The following is a 21176-nucleotide window of genomic DNA, read 5'->3' on the forward strand; positions in this document are numbered from 1 at the left end:
GTAAATAGTAATTATTGTAGTAACGTAACCTGTAAATAGTTTCCCGTAATGAATATACAACCCCTATACATTCGGCTAAAGTATACGACCCCCCTATTTCTTTTTTGTTCACTGATAAAATTTGATAACGGTCTACTATTTTCGAGAAGCGTTTGGAATCTTGTGGAATATTTGAGAGATTTCTTTTCGGTGTGTATATAAGCCGTTTCGCTGGATGAAGTGTTAGTTTCGATTGAGAATTTGTGCTGAGAGTGTATTAGCTCTGTTTATTGCGAGGCATTTCGCTGTGTTGTTTTTCGTATTTGGATGAAAATACGCGTGTAACCGTTGAGTTTACGGTGTTGATTGATATTTGCTTAATTGCTGATGATTAATTTAGCAGTTGTTGACGATCTTCCCTGTACACAGTGTAAATAAATTTCCTGTATTCTTAATCAAGAACTGTGTCGTCCTTTCAAGAAAGTTGGAAGTCTCACCGGATCCGTTGCAATATGACTAAAATATCCTCCAAGTTAAAAAAAAAAGTTCTATTTTTTTCCCGTTTAAAAACCCACGAAAAACACTAAAATTGTGGCCTCCTAAACATATTTCAGTATTGAGAATCCTTTTTGAGCGCGACTTTTTCAATAATGCCATAAATAAACATGATTTAGTCGAAAACAAAACTCTATCACGAATTACTTTTATTTATTAGTTAAATTTAAAATGCTTTTTCGTTACTTGATCAGAAAGAAAATGAAATTGTATCTCCGTAAATAATTACACATATTTACATGCCTCAAAATGTAATTGCTAGTTGAAAAGAAACTACGTCGAAAAATGTTATCATGTTAAAGAAATTGAAAAAATAAAATTCATTCTTTGATTATTCAAATAATTTCTCAATTGCTTAATTTTTCCGGAAACTAAACGTAATTTTCAGAAAATAAACTTTCAACTTTAAAATATAACAGCATTCGCTTTCATTTAAATCTAAAATAAAAAAGATAATTTTTTCATCCTATTATTCTTATCCACTTCAAGAAGAAAAACGTAAAGAAACAAATTTTAAATGGTTTATATCGAAAGAAAAATTATATATGTTCTTTAGTAAATTGCTTGTTTTTTTGTATTTCTTAGAGATTCAATTAAATAAAAACCTAGTGAATTTAAAATGGGTTTGTGTATTTAACAGAAAAATAATTACCGTGTACTTTTTTACTTCAGATAAATTTTAAATTTTACTTTAGTCAATCTGAACCAAAAATCCTTTTTTCATGCAAACTTGTATCTTTTCAAATCACTAATTAACGCGTTAGAAACAATCAGTCGGAAAAAAAAGTTTAATTAGAAAATTTTAAACAGTAACGGCATTTTAAATACATAATGAAAGCGATATCTCTTGCAAATGTAAATTAAGTAAATATTTAATGATCGTTTTGTTTGTTGCACTCTTAAGTGAACTTTTTAACCAAAAGTTTCTTATGGTTAGTTCTTAATCAAAATATTGCATAGAAGAAAAGTATTTCGAATTGAAAGCTTTCAAAAAACACATTCTTAAGATATTTTGAAGGAAACTTATTGTGAATAAGTTCTTTAGGAAATCATTAGACTTCGGAAATTTTGCAGTAAACTTTTATTTTACGAAATAAGAGAGAGAGAAAAAAAAGGAATACAAACTAAGGAACTTTCATGCATTCCATAATAAAAAATAAATAAAAAAGAATCTAAATGCGTTTTTAGAAAATTAAAAATTTTGCAATCAGGAGTTGCAGTAAGGTTTTAATTTTTAATTTTTATAAACATTAAAAAACATTTTTTTTGAATTTTTTTTTAAAAAACCAATCGCTGTTTTCTATTTTAAAATGTTATTATTTTTCTTTTTCGAAACAATTACCCTTTTTTCCTTCGCAATGGGATCGTTTCCAAAATTTTTAAAGTATTTTTTTCTGAAAGAACATGCTTAAAAATATAGGATCAGATCATTTTTTAAATAATTTGAATAAGTTTAATATTTAAAAAACATTACTTTAATCGGTGCGCTTTCATTGTTTACGCTACTGCCGATGACGTCACAAATGATGAAATGCCATTCATTGTTGCCATTCGCAGAACGTAATATTTAATTTGCTTCTTTACTGTCGTGTACTGACAACGATAGGGTTGACAGCAAGCGTAGAGCGCAATATTTAATTCGCTTCTTGATTATCATAACGTGGAATCGCGGAAGACAGATGCGCCATAAGTACATCATTTGTGACGTCATAAAAACCATGCCTTGTTTGAAAAATCGGACATTTAAAAAAGTTAATTAAAAAATAACTTTTGGAAAAATGAAAGTGTTTTCCGGGTTCATGTTATTATTATTTTTTTTTGCCTATTCTACCAATTTCAGTACTTTGTAGTATTGTAACAAAGTACTACAAAGTACTACTTTTGTAGTATTGTAATTGGCACAATACTACAAAACTAGTATTGTACCAATACTAGTTTTGTAGTTATGGTACAATACTAGTTTTGTAGTATTATACCAATTAAAGTACAAGTACTTTAATTGGTACAATAATTAAAGTAGTACTTTTGGCTGAAAGAAACAGCCCCATTTTATAACGAACTCAAGTAAAATAATTATTTTTTTAATCGTTTTTGCTGAAACCTTGTCTTGCCATAATGGGATACTCGCTTTAAAAGAATTTTCGTAAACTGCATACTTTTTTCGTTTCAAGATTTGAGAATGTGTAGCACTGATTTCTGTGTCATGATCCATCATTACTTAATCTGCGCGTAGATGCAAATCCCAATTATCATTTGTATTCTCAAAAAATGTCTTATACGAGAAGGTGGGGCAAGTGCGGTCAAGGATTAAGAAACTCCTGAACATTTTTTGAATGCTAGCACCAGCGCAGCCAGAAATAACTTCTGGAGGGGTTTTTTTTTTGATGAAAAATACCTTCTGGAGGGTTTTTTCTGATGAAAAATACCTTCTGGAGGGTTTTTTTCTGATGAAAAATACCTTCTGGAGGGTTTTTTTCTGATGAAAAATACCTTCTGGAGGGTTTTTTTCTGATGAAAAATACCTTCTGGAGGGTTTTTTTCTGATGAAAAATACCTTCTGGAGGGTTTTTTCTCATGAAATATACCTTCTGGAGGGTTTTTTTCTGATGAAAAATACCTTCTGGAGGGTTTTTTTCTGATGAAAAATACCTTCTGGAGGGTTTTTTTCTGATGAAATTACCTTCTGGAGGGTTTTTTTCTGATGAAATATACCTTCTGGAGGGTTTTTTTCTGATGAAAAATACCTTTTGGAGGAGATTTATTGATTAAAAATACGTCCTGCAGGGTTTTTTTTGATGAAAAATACTTCTGAAGGGGATTTTTAGATCAAAAACCCTTTCTGAATTTTTTTCTATATTTGATCAAAATAGCCATTTTATATGCATAAACTGCAGTATTAGAATCTTCATTTATGTTATATCCAATGGCTCTGGGGGGTGTTTTCACCCCAAAACCTTCTCTCTTCGCTGCGCCACTAAATGCTAGCAGAAGAAATTTCTACGATACATCGAATGTATCATGAGATGTTCATTCCCCAAAGGTGATAGCGCATCTCCTTAAACGCTCTGGAGTGCCTCTGTAGGGCCGCAGAGAGCCAAGGCTTGTCATTTATGTCCCACGCCCCTTCCGCTACCCCCCCCCCCCCCCCAAAATGAAAAAAAAGAGGAAAAAAAAAGAAAAGGGAGAAGGAAGAAAGAAGAGAAGGAATAGAAAAGGGAGGGGGGGGAGAAACGGGGGAATAAGAAGAAAACGGAGGGGGGAGGGGAGAGGAGGGAAAAATAATCAAAACCGTTTACTAGAAAATAATGAACTCTATTTTAAGTGCCACAATAGTAAATATTAAAAGAGTAAACTTTACTTAATCTTTACATTTTCTCTTAGTCGTAGTCCTCCCAGTAGCGGATACAAAAGGCGAGTCATGGAGGTCATGAATCCCCCCCCCCAATTACAACGTCCACAATATTTTCCGTTCACATTGTATTCAAACACTTTATGGGCCATTCCACCGTCATGTGCGGGACAAAAATACGCTTAAATGTCATTTTATCATTTCGTCATATCTCTTAATATTTTTATGAAACAGGGGTAAGCGATGTTTTTAATCTTTGCATTTGATGCAAAGATACTCTTGACGCAGTAATATTTTTATTAAACAATTTTGTTAATTTATTTATGTGGTTCACGTGCGGGCCATCCAAAGTCAACCTCTGGTAACTTGCTTATGAATAAGCTAATATGTTTGCTCTATTAATACAGCAATGACGAAACAAATTGTAGATTTTGAAAGCTATGGTTCCAACGCAAAGGAAACATATCTCATTAGTTTAGAAATTATTGTTTAAACCATTGAAAAAAAAATGTGTGAATGCTCATTTCATTGGAAATGGTCATTTTGTCCCGCACGTGGCAATTCCTACATTTCATAACAAAGAAATAATTTTTGAAGAAGGTTTTTGCTTAAGAAGTCACACATGCGTTTGTGATTTCTTAAGCAACAAAGTTTTGTTCATCATCCTTTTAAATTAAATATTTTTAATGAAATAACGTGCGGGATAAAATTACCGTTTCCCGTGGAATGGCCCTTCTGGATAAAATGTAGACGACTTCAGTACTTTTTTCAATTCTTATTATTTTTTAAAAGTGCAAAACGTTCATGGAATGGAATTCATTCTAAAAGTACAAAAGTTCATTACTTATTATCCTTTATATTTATTAATTATTTTTTTTCAAGTAAATACTTGAAATACTACTTCTTTTAATTGTTTATAAAATTAACTAGTGACTTTTTTTCTCCTATTAGGTGCTATATTCCTGATCAATGTGGTGTTTTTTTGTTAACACCTAAGCAGTTTCAGAAAATTTTCACACCTAAAACCATAAGTTTATTAATGAGGGTGGAGTGGTTACTCTTTAGCATGATCCCCCTCCCAAAATAGTAGTCTGTATCCACCCCGAGTTCACCCCCTCTTTTTCTTTCTTCCTTTCTCCCCCCCTTCTTTTCGGATTTTTTTTTTTGAGCAATCACGATTGCTTATTGCTTTCATTTGACTGTTTTGATGTGCTATCCTTTTATTTTCCCGCCAGCACCCTCTGCAGCATCACCGTCGACCGGCTCCTCACGATGCTGCTCCTCCAGCGAAAGCCATCTCGAAGGTTGCGTCAATATCCTACACTTACACGCATACATACACGCACGTACAAACAAACACATACACACACATACATACACCTACACACATACACAAACACACACGCATACATACAAACACCTACACACAACTACCCACACACTCATGCCTGCTCACAGACACAAACACATATGCCTGCACACACATACACATTCCCCCCCTACCACACATAACTACCCACACACTCATACCTGCACACAGACACAAACACACACGCCTACATACACACACATTCGTGATTGCGAAAAACATAATTTGAATTCCAGATGTCAAAATTCAAATTAATTTTTATTTATTACTAGCTGTACCCGACACGCGTTGCTACGCCAACAAAAAAATACATCATTATACTGATTTTCATGACAATCGGTTGAACGGGGCAGAAGTTGCTACTCTGCAGTGCCACCTGGTGGCGAGTGGCTTCAATGAGCATATTATGCACCTTCTCCGTGGAAAAATACATATATATATAGAAATTTTCATAATAATCGGTCCAGGTATCAAGTGAAGCCGTGACTATACTCAAATTCTGTACTCACGCAGCTTGCAAGATCAATCCATCGCTAAAAATATCAAACAGAAAAAGTTTTAAATCCCCCCTTTGCATGAAAAGCCATAAAACAATAAAGAAAGAATTTATTTGTTCAAACTCAAGAAAAATGGCAACAGCTAACTTCTTATCAATGAGATCTTTCACGCGAATTAATTTCTGCAGCCGATCATTTTATTCGTATTTATCCAATGGATTGTGACTTAAATTGGAATAAAAAAGGAACTATCGATCGGATTTTTTTCGAACTGGTCTATAAACATTCCCAGTACCAAGAATAACAAACGGTGAAAGTTTCAGCCAAATCTGCCGGGTAGTTTTTGAGTTCATGGATGACATACAGACAAACATTCATTTATATATATATAGATTATTAATTTTTTTTTTGCGTCAGTGTCACCCCTCCCCCCCCCCCAAGCCCCGGGCTCCTAGTTTCCGACTAGGCTGACATGGCCTCTCGTCGGGCCTGCCAAAATATACATCCCCCTAAAAATTTCAATGATGCTGTCCGAGCCAGGCCCCCGCTGTTAAAAATTCAGGAACATTGCTGAAAGCAGTGACTTGCTGGGAGGTGCAGAAACTGTGTTTACCTCGAACTCGCTGCGGAAGAGTAGGTCGGTGTCCAGATGCTTTTCTGCGTAAACAGCCGGAAGCTCTTCAGCGGCGATGGGTCCGAAATACGGAAGTTTTGCTAAGTGACTACCTGAGGGAATAGACAACAGGAAAAAGAAGTATTAGTAGAGAAATAAAAAATAAATAATGTTTGCGAATGCTGAAAAATCAAGAAAAAGCACAGTCGGGAAGTTTCAACCAAGGGTTGCGGAGTCAGAGTTGGAGTTTTAGAGTAGAAATAAGTAAATTGAAGGAACTAGTCTAATCTAAGGCCCCTATAAACAGGGAGCCGACGCATCAGCCATTTTGGATCAAAGTGACCGTCTGTTTTTCAGCCATTGCCATAGTGTTAAGATCATAAAAATAAGTGAATGTGCCACAGTGTACTGCGCTAATAGTTCACAGAAAGGATTTTGTTTTTTTAAATTTCAAAATTAATAACCCAAGATAAAAAATCAATTTTATTGACGATTTGCTGGAAATTCGAAGCTAAAACTCGGCAGTGCGAAAGCAGTAAACATTGTTATGTAAATTCTCGGTACTACTTTTATTGCCATGGAGTAATTTAGTCTGAAGAAATATGCTTTTTTGTTTTTTTTATACAACTGTTGCATTTTTAAATCTGTTGATAAATTAATTGCTAAGATCCAGAAACGCAATGCTGCCAAAAATAGGATCAATTCATTATATTGGAAATTCAAGTATACAGTATCAGCACATAAAAATATATAGTTACACTAATACTACTAAGAGCATTAATAATGTAAAGTAATACTAGTTTTATAATTAATTAGCAAGTTAATTAAACATACAAATAACCGGATAATAATGATGTATGTAATATTTCACCAATTGAAATGTTTTCGATTTCTTGATGTTTTGTTGGTTTGTTTATTTGTTCAAAATATGACACTCTGTAGTTCTAATAACAATTCGGGACGAAAACGAATGCATTACGCCAACATAAAATGAAGCTGAAAGGAAGCGAAAACACATCGAGTGTGGTAATATTTCTCCGACTTTTGATCCAAAATGGCGGACATTTCGGCCTGGTATATGTAGGGGCCATAGACTAATAATAAGAGTAGACCGAGCTATGGCAACCCTTTTGCTGCTCATAAACCAAACCATGTGACTGGTGGATATCCTAGCAACAGCGGGCGTTAATCGTAGCAGACGATCAACGCCAACGCGAAATAAATTAAATAGAATTTATGGAACACGGAAGAATGATCTTTTATGGAGTCCGATTTGTAAATTTGTTATTCTAAGTTGTAAATATTTTGTTAATATAGTGAGTTTTTTGTTTAGATAGTATTGTGCATTTTCTTCAGTCAATTTCAATAACTCTCTAAGCAATAAAAGATGCAAGCGACCAAGAAGAATCAGCAAACGGTAAGATTTTTACCTACAGTTTCAATTTAAGATACCGATTAGTACATTTTTGCGTTAACGGAAAACGTTTTCGCCATTTCGTTCACGCCAACGCTGACAGCTCCAAATGAAATAAAAGTTACCGAAAACTGATCAAAAACTATTACTAATGTCAAAATAATGCATAACTAAAAGAAAAACAGTTCAATCTCTGCACCTGGAAGTTTTTTTTAATGAAAACACATTGTCTTAAAATACATGTCGAGTGCCAAACTATAGATAATGCTGCCATCTAGCAACCATGCTGCCAAAGTCTTCGCCAAGCCCTTCCACTAGTCACATGATACATCTATGAACCAATTTTCTTCATCAGCAAGAATGAGAAAGCTCGGTCTACTCTTATTATTAGTCTATGGTAGGGGCTCTAGTCTAATCATGAGCTTATCTAAAGCTGGGCAAAAGACCCCAAGCCACGTGACTCAACAACGACGAATGGTTGACAAGTTTTGCATGGCACCAGCGAAAGAAACCTGATTTCTCCCAATGCTTTGCTTTAAAATCTATCATATGACTTTGGGTCTTAGCTTCACGAATGAAAAGTTTTCACTCCCTCCGTTTTATCTCTTCTCAATGGTTGGAGTCGTGAAGTCGAAGTCTGCTGACTTAGAGGTAACGAAGTCGGAGTCAGTCATTTTTCCTCCACGATCTTCCTTGTCTGCCGAGTCTAACTGATTTTATTGTGCATGAGTCGGAGTCGAAGGTTCTGAAATTCTCGAAGTCGGAGCCGGTCATTTCTCCTCCGACTCCGTAACCCTGGTTTCAACCGGCTATACAAAGCTCTATTAGATACTCTTTAACCTACCTACAGTAACCTAGCTCTTAAACGGACAAGAAAGTTTTTACGTATTGATTAGAATCTTAGTCAATTAATATCGAGTTTTAATAATTTTTTTTCAGATCCAAATTTGGCAAAAAGAATTGCATTTATGTTTCACGAAATTGTTGTTTGAAACTTTAGTCGTTCAGTTAGTTATGTTGCACATTTATTACGAGGTTTTTTAAAAAATATTTTTTGCAGATTCGCGTACTATAGAAACTTTGTTTTCAAGTAACTCTGTGAGTGGGAAACAATTAAGAATTTCTAGTGAAAAGATTTTTTTCTTTTGACAACGTGATTGCTTTTCAAATTAGTTTTGTTTACAATATTACTAACGTCCGCATTTAAATCATCACACCAAAGTTAACTTAGAATTCCATATTTTATGTGCTTTTTTTTGCGATAAAGCTGCTTTTTAAAAAACCTATCATTATATTGCTTAGTTTGTTAACAGTCAAGTAAGAAATAACAACATCAAAAAGTACTAATTGCAGATTACTGCAGACACGTGTTTCGGCTTTACAAGGCGCGCCTTTTTCAATGCAGAGGAAATGAGCGTATGGATGAAAAGACATGCGAGCCAGATAAGCAAACAGCTTGAAAGATAAAAATAGCGGATTAACCAAACACCAATGAGAAAATTATAAACCATTAAAGAACCAATAGGAATGCAAACAAAAGGCAAGATCTCTCTCATTTCTTTTGCTTTGAAAAAGGCGTTCCTTGTAACGTCGAAACACGTGTCTACAGTAATCTGCAATTAGTGCTTTTTGACGTTGTTATTTCTTACTTTACTTCTCAGCACAAAAGTATTTATTTATCTTATGGGTTAACAGGTTTTCAAATTTCTGGCCAAATTTATAGATTTTTTCATCTAATATTTTTACAATGTAATAGTATACTTTTTAATACCAAAAATACTTCTCAACATTTTTAATTCAAAGGAAATTCAACAGAACAAGAAATCCATGTAGACCATGTTTTTTAGAACTCAGAGTATCTTCGTCAAATACCACAAAATCGTAGCTATTCTGCAAGATCAAAGCTTTAAAGATCAAAATTATTTTTTTCTCTTTGCTTGGAAACATGAATTCCAAAATTTATATATTCTCCACTCAGCTTAAAGAAAGAAAACTTTTCCAATAAAATGAATTCCCTTTTTTTTTTCTTTCCCGTTTAAGCTCAAAATAAGTATAGAATTTCATCTCCTACGTTTTAACTTCGTTGGAGGGGAAAAAACATTGTGGATACTTTTTTCAAGTTTTTGTTTGCATATATGAATGCGTAAACATTTACGCGTAGTTAATTTATGCGCAAAAAGTATTTGTAACGGATACTTTAGATTTTTTTTTCGTTTTATTTTTTATTTGATGAAAACATTGAGGGAAAATTTAAATTAATCATTAAAATTACTCCCGTTAAGGTATGACGGGTGACATATGCTTCTACATTTGAACGAAGCCATTGCCTGTTTGGTGATATTTTGATAGTTGAAATGTTAACAGTAACTCCAGTGGATGAACCCTAAACTCCAGTAGGTAGCGTTTCATTGTTGACCCTTTTTTCGTTTCTTCATTCCCCTGAAATGACACAGTCTTACCAGTAAAACAGTTAAGTTTCCGGATCGAGTTCAGCCTTGTCACAATAAATCATTTCCCTTCACGTTAAACATTTCCGAAACATTATCAAATTATCATGCAGTGGCGCGAGTTTCATTGTTGAAACACGAGGGTTACTCGATCATCGGCTATTATACACTAACTACCAATAAGTATTTGGACACCTGTGATAGAAAAGAAAAACTAACTTTATTCAAAATCAATAGTTGGTAGAGCTTCCACGAGAGGAAGTCTTTGTATGACAGCTAGTGGCATTTTCTTCCACTCAGCTTGGAGAAGACATAGAAGTTCCTTCACCGATTTTGCACGGGGAGTGCACCCCTGAATTCGGCGATGCAACTCGTCTCAGAGGTTCTCGATCGGGTTTAGGTCTGAGCTCTGGGCAGGCCAGTCCATTCGATGAACTCCATTGGCACCATACCAAGCTTTGGTTAACGTCGAAACATGACAACTGGCATTGTCGTCCTGAATGTAACAGGGGTCCAACCCGTAAAACTGCCACAACGTAGGAAGCACAATGTCATCCAAAATAGTGCAGTAGGCATCGGAGTTGAGCTTACCATGAATGGGGACCAAGGGTCCCAGCCCATACCAAGAGAAACACCCCCAGACCATAATTCCACCTCCGCCGAACTTGACTATTGGCACAATGCATTCTGGCAGGAGACGTTCTCCAGGTAGACGCCAGACCCAGACCCTGCCATCCGAACGGTAAAGGGTGAACCTTGATTCGTTACTCCAAAGAACCTGTTTCCACTGATCTACGGTCCAATTTCGATGTGCTTTGCACCTCATTAACCGATCAGCGCGGTTAGACTTTGTGATCAAAGGCTTATGGGCAGCATCACGACCATGAAAACCAAGCAGATGTACTTCCTTACGGATGGTATTATATGAAACAATACTCCCGGAAGCTTGTTGAAACTTCTCGCAAATGAGGGCCATCGTTTGGGTGCTGTTCTTCCGAATTTCTCGGGACAGCACTCGTCGGTCTCTATCTCCCAGTTTCGTTGGTCTGCCGACTCGGGGCACATTCCGACAATGACAACTCACCCTCCACTTCTTAATCACATAGGCCACTGTTGATTTTGGGTACTTCAGATCGCAAGTAATGTCCCTTAAGGATCGGCCACATTTGTGATACCCAATAGTTATACCTTTCTCGAAATCAGAGAGCTCCGAACTGCGAGGCATCTTGCATGCGCCTAAAGCCGATGCTGTTTCCTACACGATATATACCGGCGGAGGCCGTGACGTACCTTAGGACCGCAGATATCGACATTTGCATAGGTGTTCAAATACTTATTGGTAGTTAGTGCATATAAGAGGATTCTTCGTTAACATTTGGGGCGATACTTGAACTGGGTTTCTTAGGTTCACCAACCGTACTCAAAATTGATGAACAAAACCTATGCTGCTTTCTGGTTGAATGGGGTTGTTTCCGAAATTTTAGTATTTTTTTCTGAAAGAGCATGCTTAAAATCATGGGATCAAACAATTTTTTTAAAAAGTAATTTGACAAATTTTAATATTTTTTAACAATTATTTTTATTGGTGCGCAGATTGAAACTCATTTTTTACGCTTCTGCATATGCCATCACAAGTGATGAAATGTCTTTCTGATGCCATTAGAGCACGGCGTAAACTATCATATCCTGGCAATGCGATTGACAGCAAACCGTAAATATTAAGCGCGACAATGGAGTAGTGCGCCAAAGTACATCACGTGTGACGTCATAAAGACCATGCCATATTTTCAAAATCGGACACTTAAAAATATTAAAAAAAAGAAAAACCAATTTGAATTTTGACATCTTGAATTCAAATTATGTTTTTCGCAATCACGAGTATGTGTATGTAGGCGTGCGTGTTTGTGTGTAGGGGCTATGTGTATGTGCGTGTAGGCATGTGTGTTTGTGTATGTGTGCAGGCATGAATGTGTGGGTAGTTGTGTGTATGTGTGGGTGTCTGTATGTATGCGTGTGTTTGTGTGTGTGTATGTGTGTGTGTGTAGTTGTGTATGTATGCGCGTGTGTGTAGGACATGGATGCAACCCGGAGACGGTTTTCGCTAGAGGAGCAGCATCGTGAGGAGCCTATCGACGGTGATGGTGCGGAGGGTGGCGGTGGGAAAAATCAAAGGAACGTCAAAAATAGTCAAAAGAGAACAAGAAGCAATCGTGATTGCTCAATAAAAAATAACTGTTGGGGAAAATAAAAGTCTTTTTCTGGCTCCATGTTATTTTATTTAATTTTTTTTTAGGTTATTCATCAATTTCAGTGTCTAAAAGCAGTACTTTTGACCGAAGGAAACAACTCTATTGTGATATTATGCCACATTGCTTCTAGCATTTCGTATTTTTAGTATTTGTGCGTTTTTTTTCACTCATGAAGTAATAAAAAACAAATAATTTTAATTTAGTTCTGACAGATCAGATTAAGTACTACCCTTCTTCGTGGGCACCCATTGTAGTTATTTTTCAACGCATAATATGATCTTTCCCTAAAACTTGCCGAAAATACAAACGTGCTTAACATTTTTTTACAAACTAAGATTGAAACAAAATATCTATCCTCACATAAATAGTAGCCGATGATCGATTAACCCCCGTGTTTCAACAATGAAACTCGCGCCACGGCATGATAATTTGATAGTATGTTTTTGTCATGTTTAACATGCAGGTAAAGGCTTTATTGTGACAAGGCTGAACTGGATCCGGTAACTTACAGTTTTACTGGTAAGACTGTGTCATTTCAGGGGAATGAAGAAACGAAAACAATTAAAAAAAATTAATTAATTTGAATTTTGACATCTTGAATTCAAATTATGTTTTTCGCAATCACGTGTTTTTTTGCGTGTGTGCAGGCATGTGTGTGTGTGTATGTGGGTATGCGTGTGTGTGTATATATATGTGTATGTGTATGGGTATGTGTGTGTGTGAGTCTGTAAGTGCGTGTTTTTGTGTGTGTGTGTGTAGGCGTGTGTTTGTGTGTGTGCAGGCATGAATGTGTGGGTATGTGTGTGTGTGTGTGTGTGTGTGTATGTGTGTACGTGTAGGTATGTGTGTGTGTATGCATGCGTGTGTGTTAGTAGGATATGGACGCAACCTGAAGACTGTTTTCGCTAGAGGAGCAGCATCGTGAGGAGCCGGTCGACGGCGGTGCTGGCAGAGGGAGGCGGTGGGAAAATAAAATCAGCGTAACGCCAAAAAAACAGTCAAGTGAGAACTAAGCAATCGTAATTGCTCAACATTTAACGCTATCTACTGGAGTTTAGGGTTAATCCACTGGTGTTAGGGTTAGAATTTCAACTATCAAAATATCACCAAACAGGCAATTGCTTCGTTCAAATTTAGAAGCAATTTTTACCTGTCATACCTTGAAAAGAAACTTTCTAGTATATTTATAAGAGTGACGGTGTTTTTTTTTTGTCAGTCCTGAAGACGAATAAGAACAAGAAATTTTGTCCATTTTTCCCTTTCTAATCTATTGGGAGGGTTCCCCTAAATTACTTTCTTTCTTTGTAACCAATGGCCAGAAAACCCCATTGCACCTACAGCCCTGAAACTTTCCACAAAATTCGAACGTACCCCGGGGGTCTGCACCTAGAAACTCAAATTCTACATTTCGAATCAATGTTTTCATAACTAACTAATTAAGCACAAATTTCACTTTTTTTTTCACGTTTTTCGTCTAATAAGAGGGTAAAAATTCCCCCCACCCCCTAACATTACATATCGTTGGAAAGGGTTTTCCTTCCTAAAAAGGATAATGTTTGTTCCATTTATCTCAACTAATTAGAACGGAAGATATAATATTACATAAAACTAAATTACTTTCTTTTATATGACAACTAACCATAAATCCCTAATAAATTATTTTCACATGATTTTATCTAGTAATAAAAACTAATTTCCTTAATAATATTATTTCCTTTTTATAATGTCTCTTGGCAATTTACATTACGACATAGCATAACTAATGACATTAGGCTGATTTTGCGATGATTTAATTACATGACGAAAACGAAGTAGTCAGAAATGATATTAAATGTTTTCTTCTGCATAGGAATCTTTTTACAAAAATATTTCCTACTTGACTGCAGTAAACGATTCACAAACAGTAAATTCAATTACGTAATTCTAAAAGGCCTGGTTTGCAGAGCAGTAGTTGATTGTTTACCTTCTAATTTCTTTGCCAAAGAAAAGTCGATTATTTATCAAGAAAGCTTTTAGAAAAGCTATCGATTGTTAAATTTATATTATCCATGTTTTAGTCTTTTTGATGAACACTAACATGAGTTTTAAAAAGTAACATTCTCTACTTCATATTGAGCAATCATGATTGCTTATTGTTCTCACTTGACTGTTTTTGGCGTTCCTATGATTTTATTTCCCCACCAGTACCCTCCGCAGCATCAGCGTCGACCGGCTCCTCACGATGCTGCTCCTCTAGCGAAAACCATCTCCAGGTTTCGTCAATATCCTACACTTACACGCATACATACACGCACCTACACACATATACATATAGGGTCAGGTGGGGTAAAATGGGTATAAAATAGCCTACTTTTGGATTTTGACTGAAATATTTTTGTCAAAATATTTTGTTTCTAATTTTTTTTTGTTTTATGTATACATTACATATGTTGAGAGTAGAGTTAAATGATTTTCACACATAATTTGATACAAATTTATTTTTGAGAGGAGTGTTTGTGACTATATGTTTTCTATACCCATTTTACCCCACGCAGGTGAAAATGGGTAGCCTCTGGGGTAAAATGGGTATTGAAGTCTAAGAAGTGATAAAAAAGCAAACTATTTGTTCAATGCAGTGTGATATTATAGACTTAAGAGTCCGTTAACAAAATTTTACAATTTAATTTTAAAAAAATAATGCAAACAGTAAATTTGACAAAATATTAATGAGGTTTCTTTCAATGCATGATATCCATACTTGTCATTCTTTAAAAAAAGTAATGGCCTCTATTGTTAAATTGTGGCTCATTAATTTTTTTATTATTTGGTGTTTTTCAATGAAATCCATGCCGTCTATATCAGGAAAAATAAGAAAACTCCCCCATCTCGGATTTTAAAAAATATTTCATCTCATAATATTTCCCTCAACAGCCATATATTTGTGAATAAATTCTTTTTTGGTTTTCCTCTAAGTATAATATTTATACCAAGACACCTGTGGTTAAACTTTGCTTCATAAGCATATTTTTAGCAGTTTCTATTCCAGATACTTCCTCTGAATGGAAACTTTCTTTTTCCACTTTTTTTTATTTTCTTGTTTTTTAATTCATTATTTTTCCCACTTTCAACTCTTAGCCTTTCTGAAATATCTTTGCCAATGTTACCTGTATTTGCCAGCATACATTTAAGTTGTTTTAAATAACTCATGCAGGTAGTTGTCAAATCTGAAGCTCTTGTTGAAATTGCAGACAATATTGCACTTTTCAAATCTTTATAAGGTGACGAAATCGTGCTTTGTGACGTATAATTTCCGGATTGAAACGAGGATGTGTTCTGAGAATTTAAAGGTACATTAGAGAAATTGGTAGCATCTGATTGCAATCAAATACAATGGTGACGACCAGCAACAGGCTGGGCCCAATACATTCCGAAGAAATTGTTATTTTGTGCGCAAGTGTACAAAAACTCTAGAATAAGTATGCTGCTGGCTTCTTATTTGTTATGATAGAGCGAAGTTTATTTTATAAAGTCATGGCATTGCATACTTTTATGTTTCAATCATTTTAAATTAACCACAAATGAATTAATATTCATTTAAAGGAAACTATGCTGTCGTATCTTTTAAAACAACTTGTTGGAATGATAAGCCTAACCATATACCCATTTTACCCCATTTTCAAAATATGAAATTAAAAATTGAAAAAAATTTTTTTTTCTTCCCTGTAAGTTGAAGCAGCAACAAAAATGTCCAACTAAAGATATTATGACACAGTAATAAAAATTTCTCAAAAGTCACTAACTGGAGATAGAAGTTTAAGCAGACAACATGCGGCTTGAATTTATCTACTTCAATTTAAAGTGTTACCTCTCACTAAAAAATAATCTATTGGAAAAATATATTTTGTGAAACAATATTCAGAACAGTCAAGTATAATGTCCCACTCAAAAAAATGCAAATTTGATTTAAAATAATTTGTTTTTAAAACCATATATTTTGACTACCCATTTTACCCCACTACCCATTTTACCCCACCTGACCCTATACCCCTACACACATACATACACCTACACACACATACATACACCTACACACACAAACATACATACACCTACACACACATACATACACATACACACACATACATACACATACACACATACATACATACACCTACACACACAAACACACACACACCTACACACTCACATACACACAACTACCCACACACTCATGCCTGCACACAGACACACATGCCTACACACGCATACACATACCCTTCCCCCACACACCTACACACATACACACAACTACCCACACACTCATGCCTGCACAGAGACACAAACACACATGCCTACACACATACCCCCACACACAAACACACACGCCTACATATAAACACACACACTCGTGATTGCGAAAAACATAATTTGAATTCAAAATGACAAAATTAATATTAATTTTTTTTAATTTCAATTGTTTTTATTTTGCACTGAAAGAAAAATCCAAAATGACAGAGATTATTTTTTAGCAACGTTCGTGATTTCGCTGGTTTCTAGTTTCCTGTGAAACAAGTGTCCCAAGTCGCTCAAGTTTCATAAATAAAATCCTTTGACTGTTGTGAAAGCATTTTATGTACCAGTACGAAGATGTACTCAGAGTCTTTATTAAGTGTTTTGTCTCTAGCTCAGTTACTAGTTTGACCGAGGTTTGACCAGGGGCGAACGAGTGTCTATAAATATTTTAGCTTTTCAAGAATTGAACGCAATGGGGCTGTTTCCAAAAATTTAAAATTATATTGTTCTGAAAGAACATGCTTAAAAACACAGGATTTGAGCCTTTAAAAAATAATTTGACAAAGTTTAATATTTTTTAACAATTACTTTAATCGGTGAGCAGATCCTATTTCATTTTTTACGCTTCTGTTCATGACATCACAAGTGATGAAATGCCATTCACTGATGCCATTAGCACAGAGCATACAATAAAAAAGCTTTTAAAGATAATTTTACGCTCTTTGATTCATCAAATATCAATTTCGTTCGCAAGTAAATAGTTTTTGAGATAGTAGACGAAAACTGAAAAAACACGCCTATATATATATATATAAAATCCTAGGTGGCGCTACGAGCTCCCCCTACCACCGGGGACTTTTAGTATGTTCATCAGGAGTACCTTCCTGTACATGTGTGCCAATTCTCAAAACTGCATGTTTCTTTGTTTTTGTTTTTTAACCCTTATTTTGGCCTTCGTTTACTAGACGATTAATTAGGGATGCACCGATAAGCAAATTGGCCGAATACCTTTTAATCAGCTGTTGGTAATCAGTCGATTAATGATCGTAATGATTATTTTTAATGCTACCAATTCCTCCATCACTTTTTTTTTTTTGACTTTTAGAAATAGTTAACAGTTTTCTTCTGAGGTCGATTTTTCTCCCCTTTCTTAATGTCCCAAAAATTATTTCAACATTTCAACTTTGTAGTGTCATATGAGTTTTAGCTGTTAGAATTGTTCTTTAGTATTTCATTCAGTTTTACGCACTTTCTAAACTATTTGTTTTTACTCTGTACACTTTCATACAGCAGTTCTAAAACAATGTTTGCAGCAAATTACGTTTATCTATCTTTACTCTTTACTAACAATAAAGCTGAAAGTCTCTCTGTCTGGATCTCTCTCTGTCCGGATCTCTGTGACGCGCATAGTGCCTAGACCGTTCTGCCGATTTTCATGAAATTTGGCACCGAATTAGTTTGTAGCAGGGAGGTGTGCACCTCGAAGCGATTTTTCAAAACTTCAATTTTTTCTTTTTCTATTCAAATTTTAAAAACATTTTCCCGAGCAAAATTATCATAAAATGGACGCAAGCCAATTGTCGAGAAATTCACCATATATTATTTGTAAATATACAGGCGAACCAAAAGACCTTTTAATTTTCTACTACGGGCAAAGCCGTGCGGGTGCCACTAGTTGCTCATAAATGTATTCATCATAGTTTCTTGTTGAAGTAGGCTTAAAAAATTTAGTTTGAACAATATTGTTTTACGCCGATTAATCGACAGAATTTAGCCGATTATAAATAATCGGCGAAGTGGCCGATTAGGGCCGATTAATCACCGCATCCATAGTATTAACGCTGTAAAAAAACTTTCAGAGATAGTGATAAAAATAAAAAAAATAATTATGTTTAAACCTCAATTTGATTAAGGTGAAAAAACAACGTAAATAAAGCACAAATATTCGAGAAAATGCAGCATATAGCTATTTCAAGGCTACAATGGAGCCTCTTCATCAGTGCAAAAAGCTCACCAACACAACCAGAAGTTGCGAGAGAACTGACAAAAAAAAAAAAAAAAAAAACTTTTTTTTTTTTTTTTGGTAGCACAAAGCTTATATGATAATTTTTCATTTAAACCTCAATTGTTGTATTTTAAAAATTAAATTTTCCTTATCATTGCAAGATTTTATAGACACCCTGTATAATAATGTTGGGGTTATTTACAGTCCACGTTACCTCTTACGTTTCGAAAAAAATAACTTCACCAAAACTAAACGAAAAAAAAAGCTTTATCTATCACCACATACTAATTCTATAGAAACCTATACTAAATAATTACTATCGACTCACCGGTAAATCATTTAACGCCTGGTTATACATCGCCTGGAAATATCTTTTGTATACTGCGTGCAAGAAACTGAAATCAACCGAGGAACTCCCCCAAAGGCGTAACGATCTACTTAAGTAGGCTTAATTATTAACTAAGGGAATGGCGGTAACTTAACTTTGCATCCCCTAATCCTTTAAGCTAATGAAACAGAATTAAAAGAAATGTCCAATCTCTTGAAACTCGCCTCGAACATTTAGGCAGAGTTTAATTCAGTTCAGCCTCTTTAATTATGGGCTGAAAGATTTGGCTCCAAGAGCTTATCGCGTTAAAAGATTTAGGGCAAGTTTTAGTTAAGAAAAATTTGAGGATGAGCGTCGCAAAAGTTTAATGTCCGATGACTTCGGTTTCTTAAATTTATGATTTAACTCGAGATGGATATTGTCTTTATGTTGCCCATACGGAAGATGGGGGTGATCCCTGACAAGAGTGGGGGTGATTCACAAATTGCAATAAGTTTTATCATAGTGTATACAGGTCAGGGGCGGATACAGAAATCCATTTTAGGGGGTGTCATGCGAAAGAATGACCTCACCCCCCCCATAAACGGACCTACTGTTTTAGGGATGAAAAATTTCTGAAACTGCTAGGAGGTCAATGAAAAGCATCGAGTCGCCCATCTAATTGGGGATAAACGTTGCAAATTAATATCATGAGCAATGAAACTAAGTAGTAGTTCAAGTATTTACTTTAAAAAATAATCAAGGAATTGAAAATATGCAGTAATCGTTTACATTTTATGCATAAAATGTTTGAACACAATATGGACGGATACTGTTGACGACGATTTATTATGGGGGGGGGTGTCATGACCCCCATGACCCTCCCCTTGTATCCGCCACTGATGCAGACAACATACCGTTCGATTGCCTCTTCGTTTTTTCTTTACTAATAATAAAGCTGAAAGTCTCTCTGTCCGGAGGATGTCTGGATGTCTGGATCCCTGTGACGCGCATAGCGCCTAGACCGTTCGGCCGATTTTCATGAAATTTGTCACAACGTTAGTTTGTAGCATGGGGGTGTGCACCTCGAAGCGATTTTTCGAAAATTCGATGTGGTTCTTTTTCTATTCCAATTTTAAGAACAAAACTATCATAAGATGGACGAGTAAATTACGAAATTATCATAACGTGGAACCGTAACAAGGGCACAAGCCAATTGGCGAGATACATAATTATCATAACGTGTAACCGTAACATGGGTACAAGCCAATTGGCGAGAAAATTCACCATACATTATTTGTAAATATACAGACGAACCAAAAGACCTTTTAATTTTTCTATTACGGGCAAAGCCGTGCGGGTACCACTAGTATTTAATAATACTGTAAAGTCCAAAGAAATGGCTACAAACTATGCTTTGGTGGCTTTTTTGGACGTTATTTTTATCAGGGGGAGGATACAAGGAGAAAGTCACCGGGGTCATGAGCCCCCTTAGCTGTCGAAAATTTTATCTGTCCACCTTGTGCTCAAACACTCAATGAATAAAATGGAAATGGGCGATTCTTGGAAAAATGTCCCGTGCGTAACGCTAAGCTTTTTATTTTATTCAAGTAACTGTTAATTAAATATGGGATTAAATGTTATGCTTTGATAGTATATTCAAGCATGTGTTGTTCACCAAGGGCATTATTTTTTGAAGGATTTGGTTAGCTGGAAGAAATAAAAAACTTAGCGTTACGCACGGGACATTTTTTTGAGAATCGCCCAAATGATTTCAGTAGTCTGTTCAATTCATTAATTATTTTGAAAGTATTTCAACTTCTTTTCATTGCTTATGAAATTAATTTCCAACTTTTATGACCAGTTAGATGCCTTATTCCAGGCAGATTTACTGATTTTTATCGACAACGAAATAGTTTCAGAAAATTTTCCCCCCGAACCCCAAACCGCTGCTTCATTCTTTCAGCATGTTTCGCCCTAAAATGGTGTAAGAAATTATGTGCTCCACGTGGTTACATTGCGTAAAACTTGACAGGGATCCCAAGATTAATAACGTGGGATCTCCATAATTGCGCAATGTTGCTTTACACGATTGACTTCTGCGCAGATGCATGAGAGCG

The 21176-nt window shown here is 35.3% G+C and overlaps 1 protein-coding gene across 1 annotated transcript in view; it reads right to left on the minus strand.

Moving 5' to 3' along the window:
• The window catches only part of LOC129225066 (tyrosine-protein phosphatase 69D-like), a 331748-nt gene that overhangs the window by 104046 nt on the left and 206526 nt on the right, over window positions 1–21176 (minus strand). The window contains exon 13 of the mRNA XM_054859614.1: window positions 6363–6475. Within this exon, the coding sequence (XP_054715589.1) occupies window positions 6363–6475 (113 nt within the window). The remainder of the gene's footprint in view (window positions 1–6362; window positions 6476–21176) is intronic.

This window comes from Uloborus diversus, chromosome 6 (genome assembly GCF_026930045.1).
Source record: "Uloborus diversus isolate 005 chromosome 6, Udiv.v.3.1, whole genome shotgun sequence".
Taxonomy (NCBI): Eukaryota; Metazoa; Arthropoda; class Arachnida; order Araneae; family Uloboridae; genus Uloborus; species Uloborus diversus.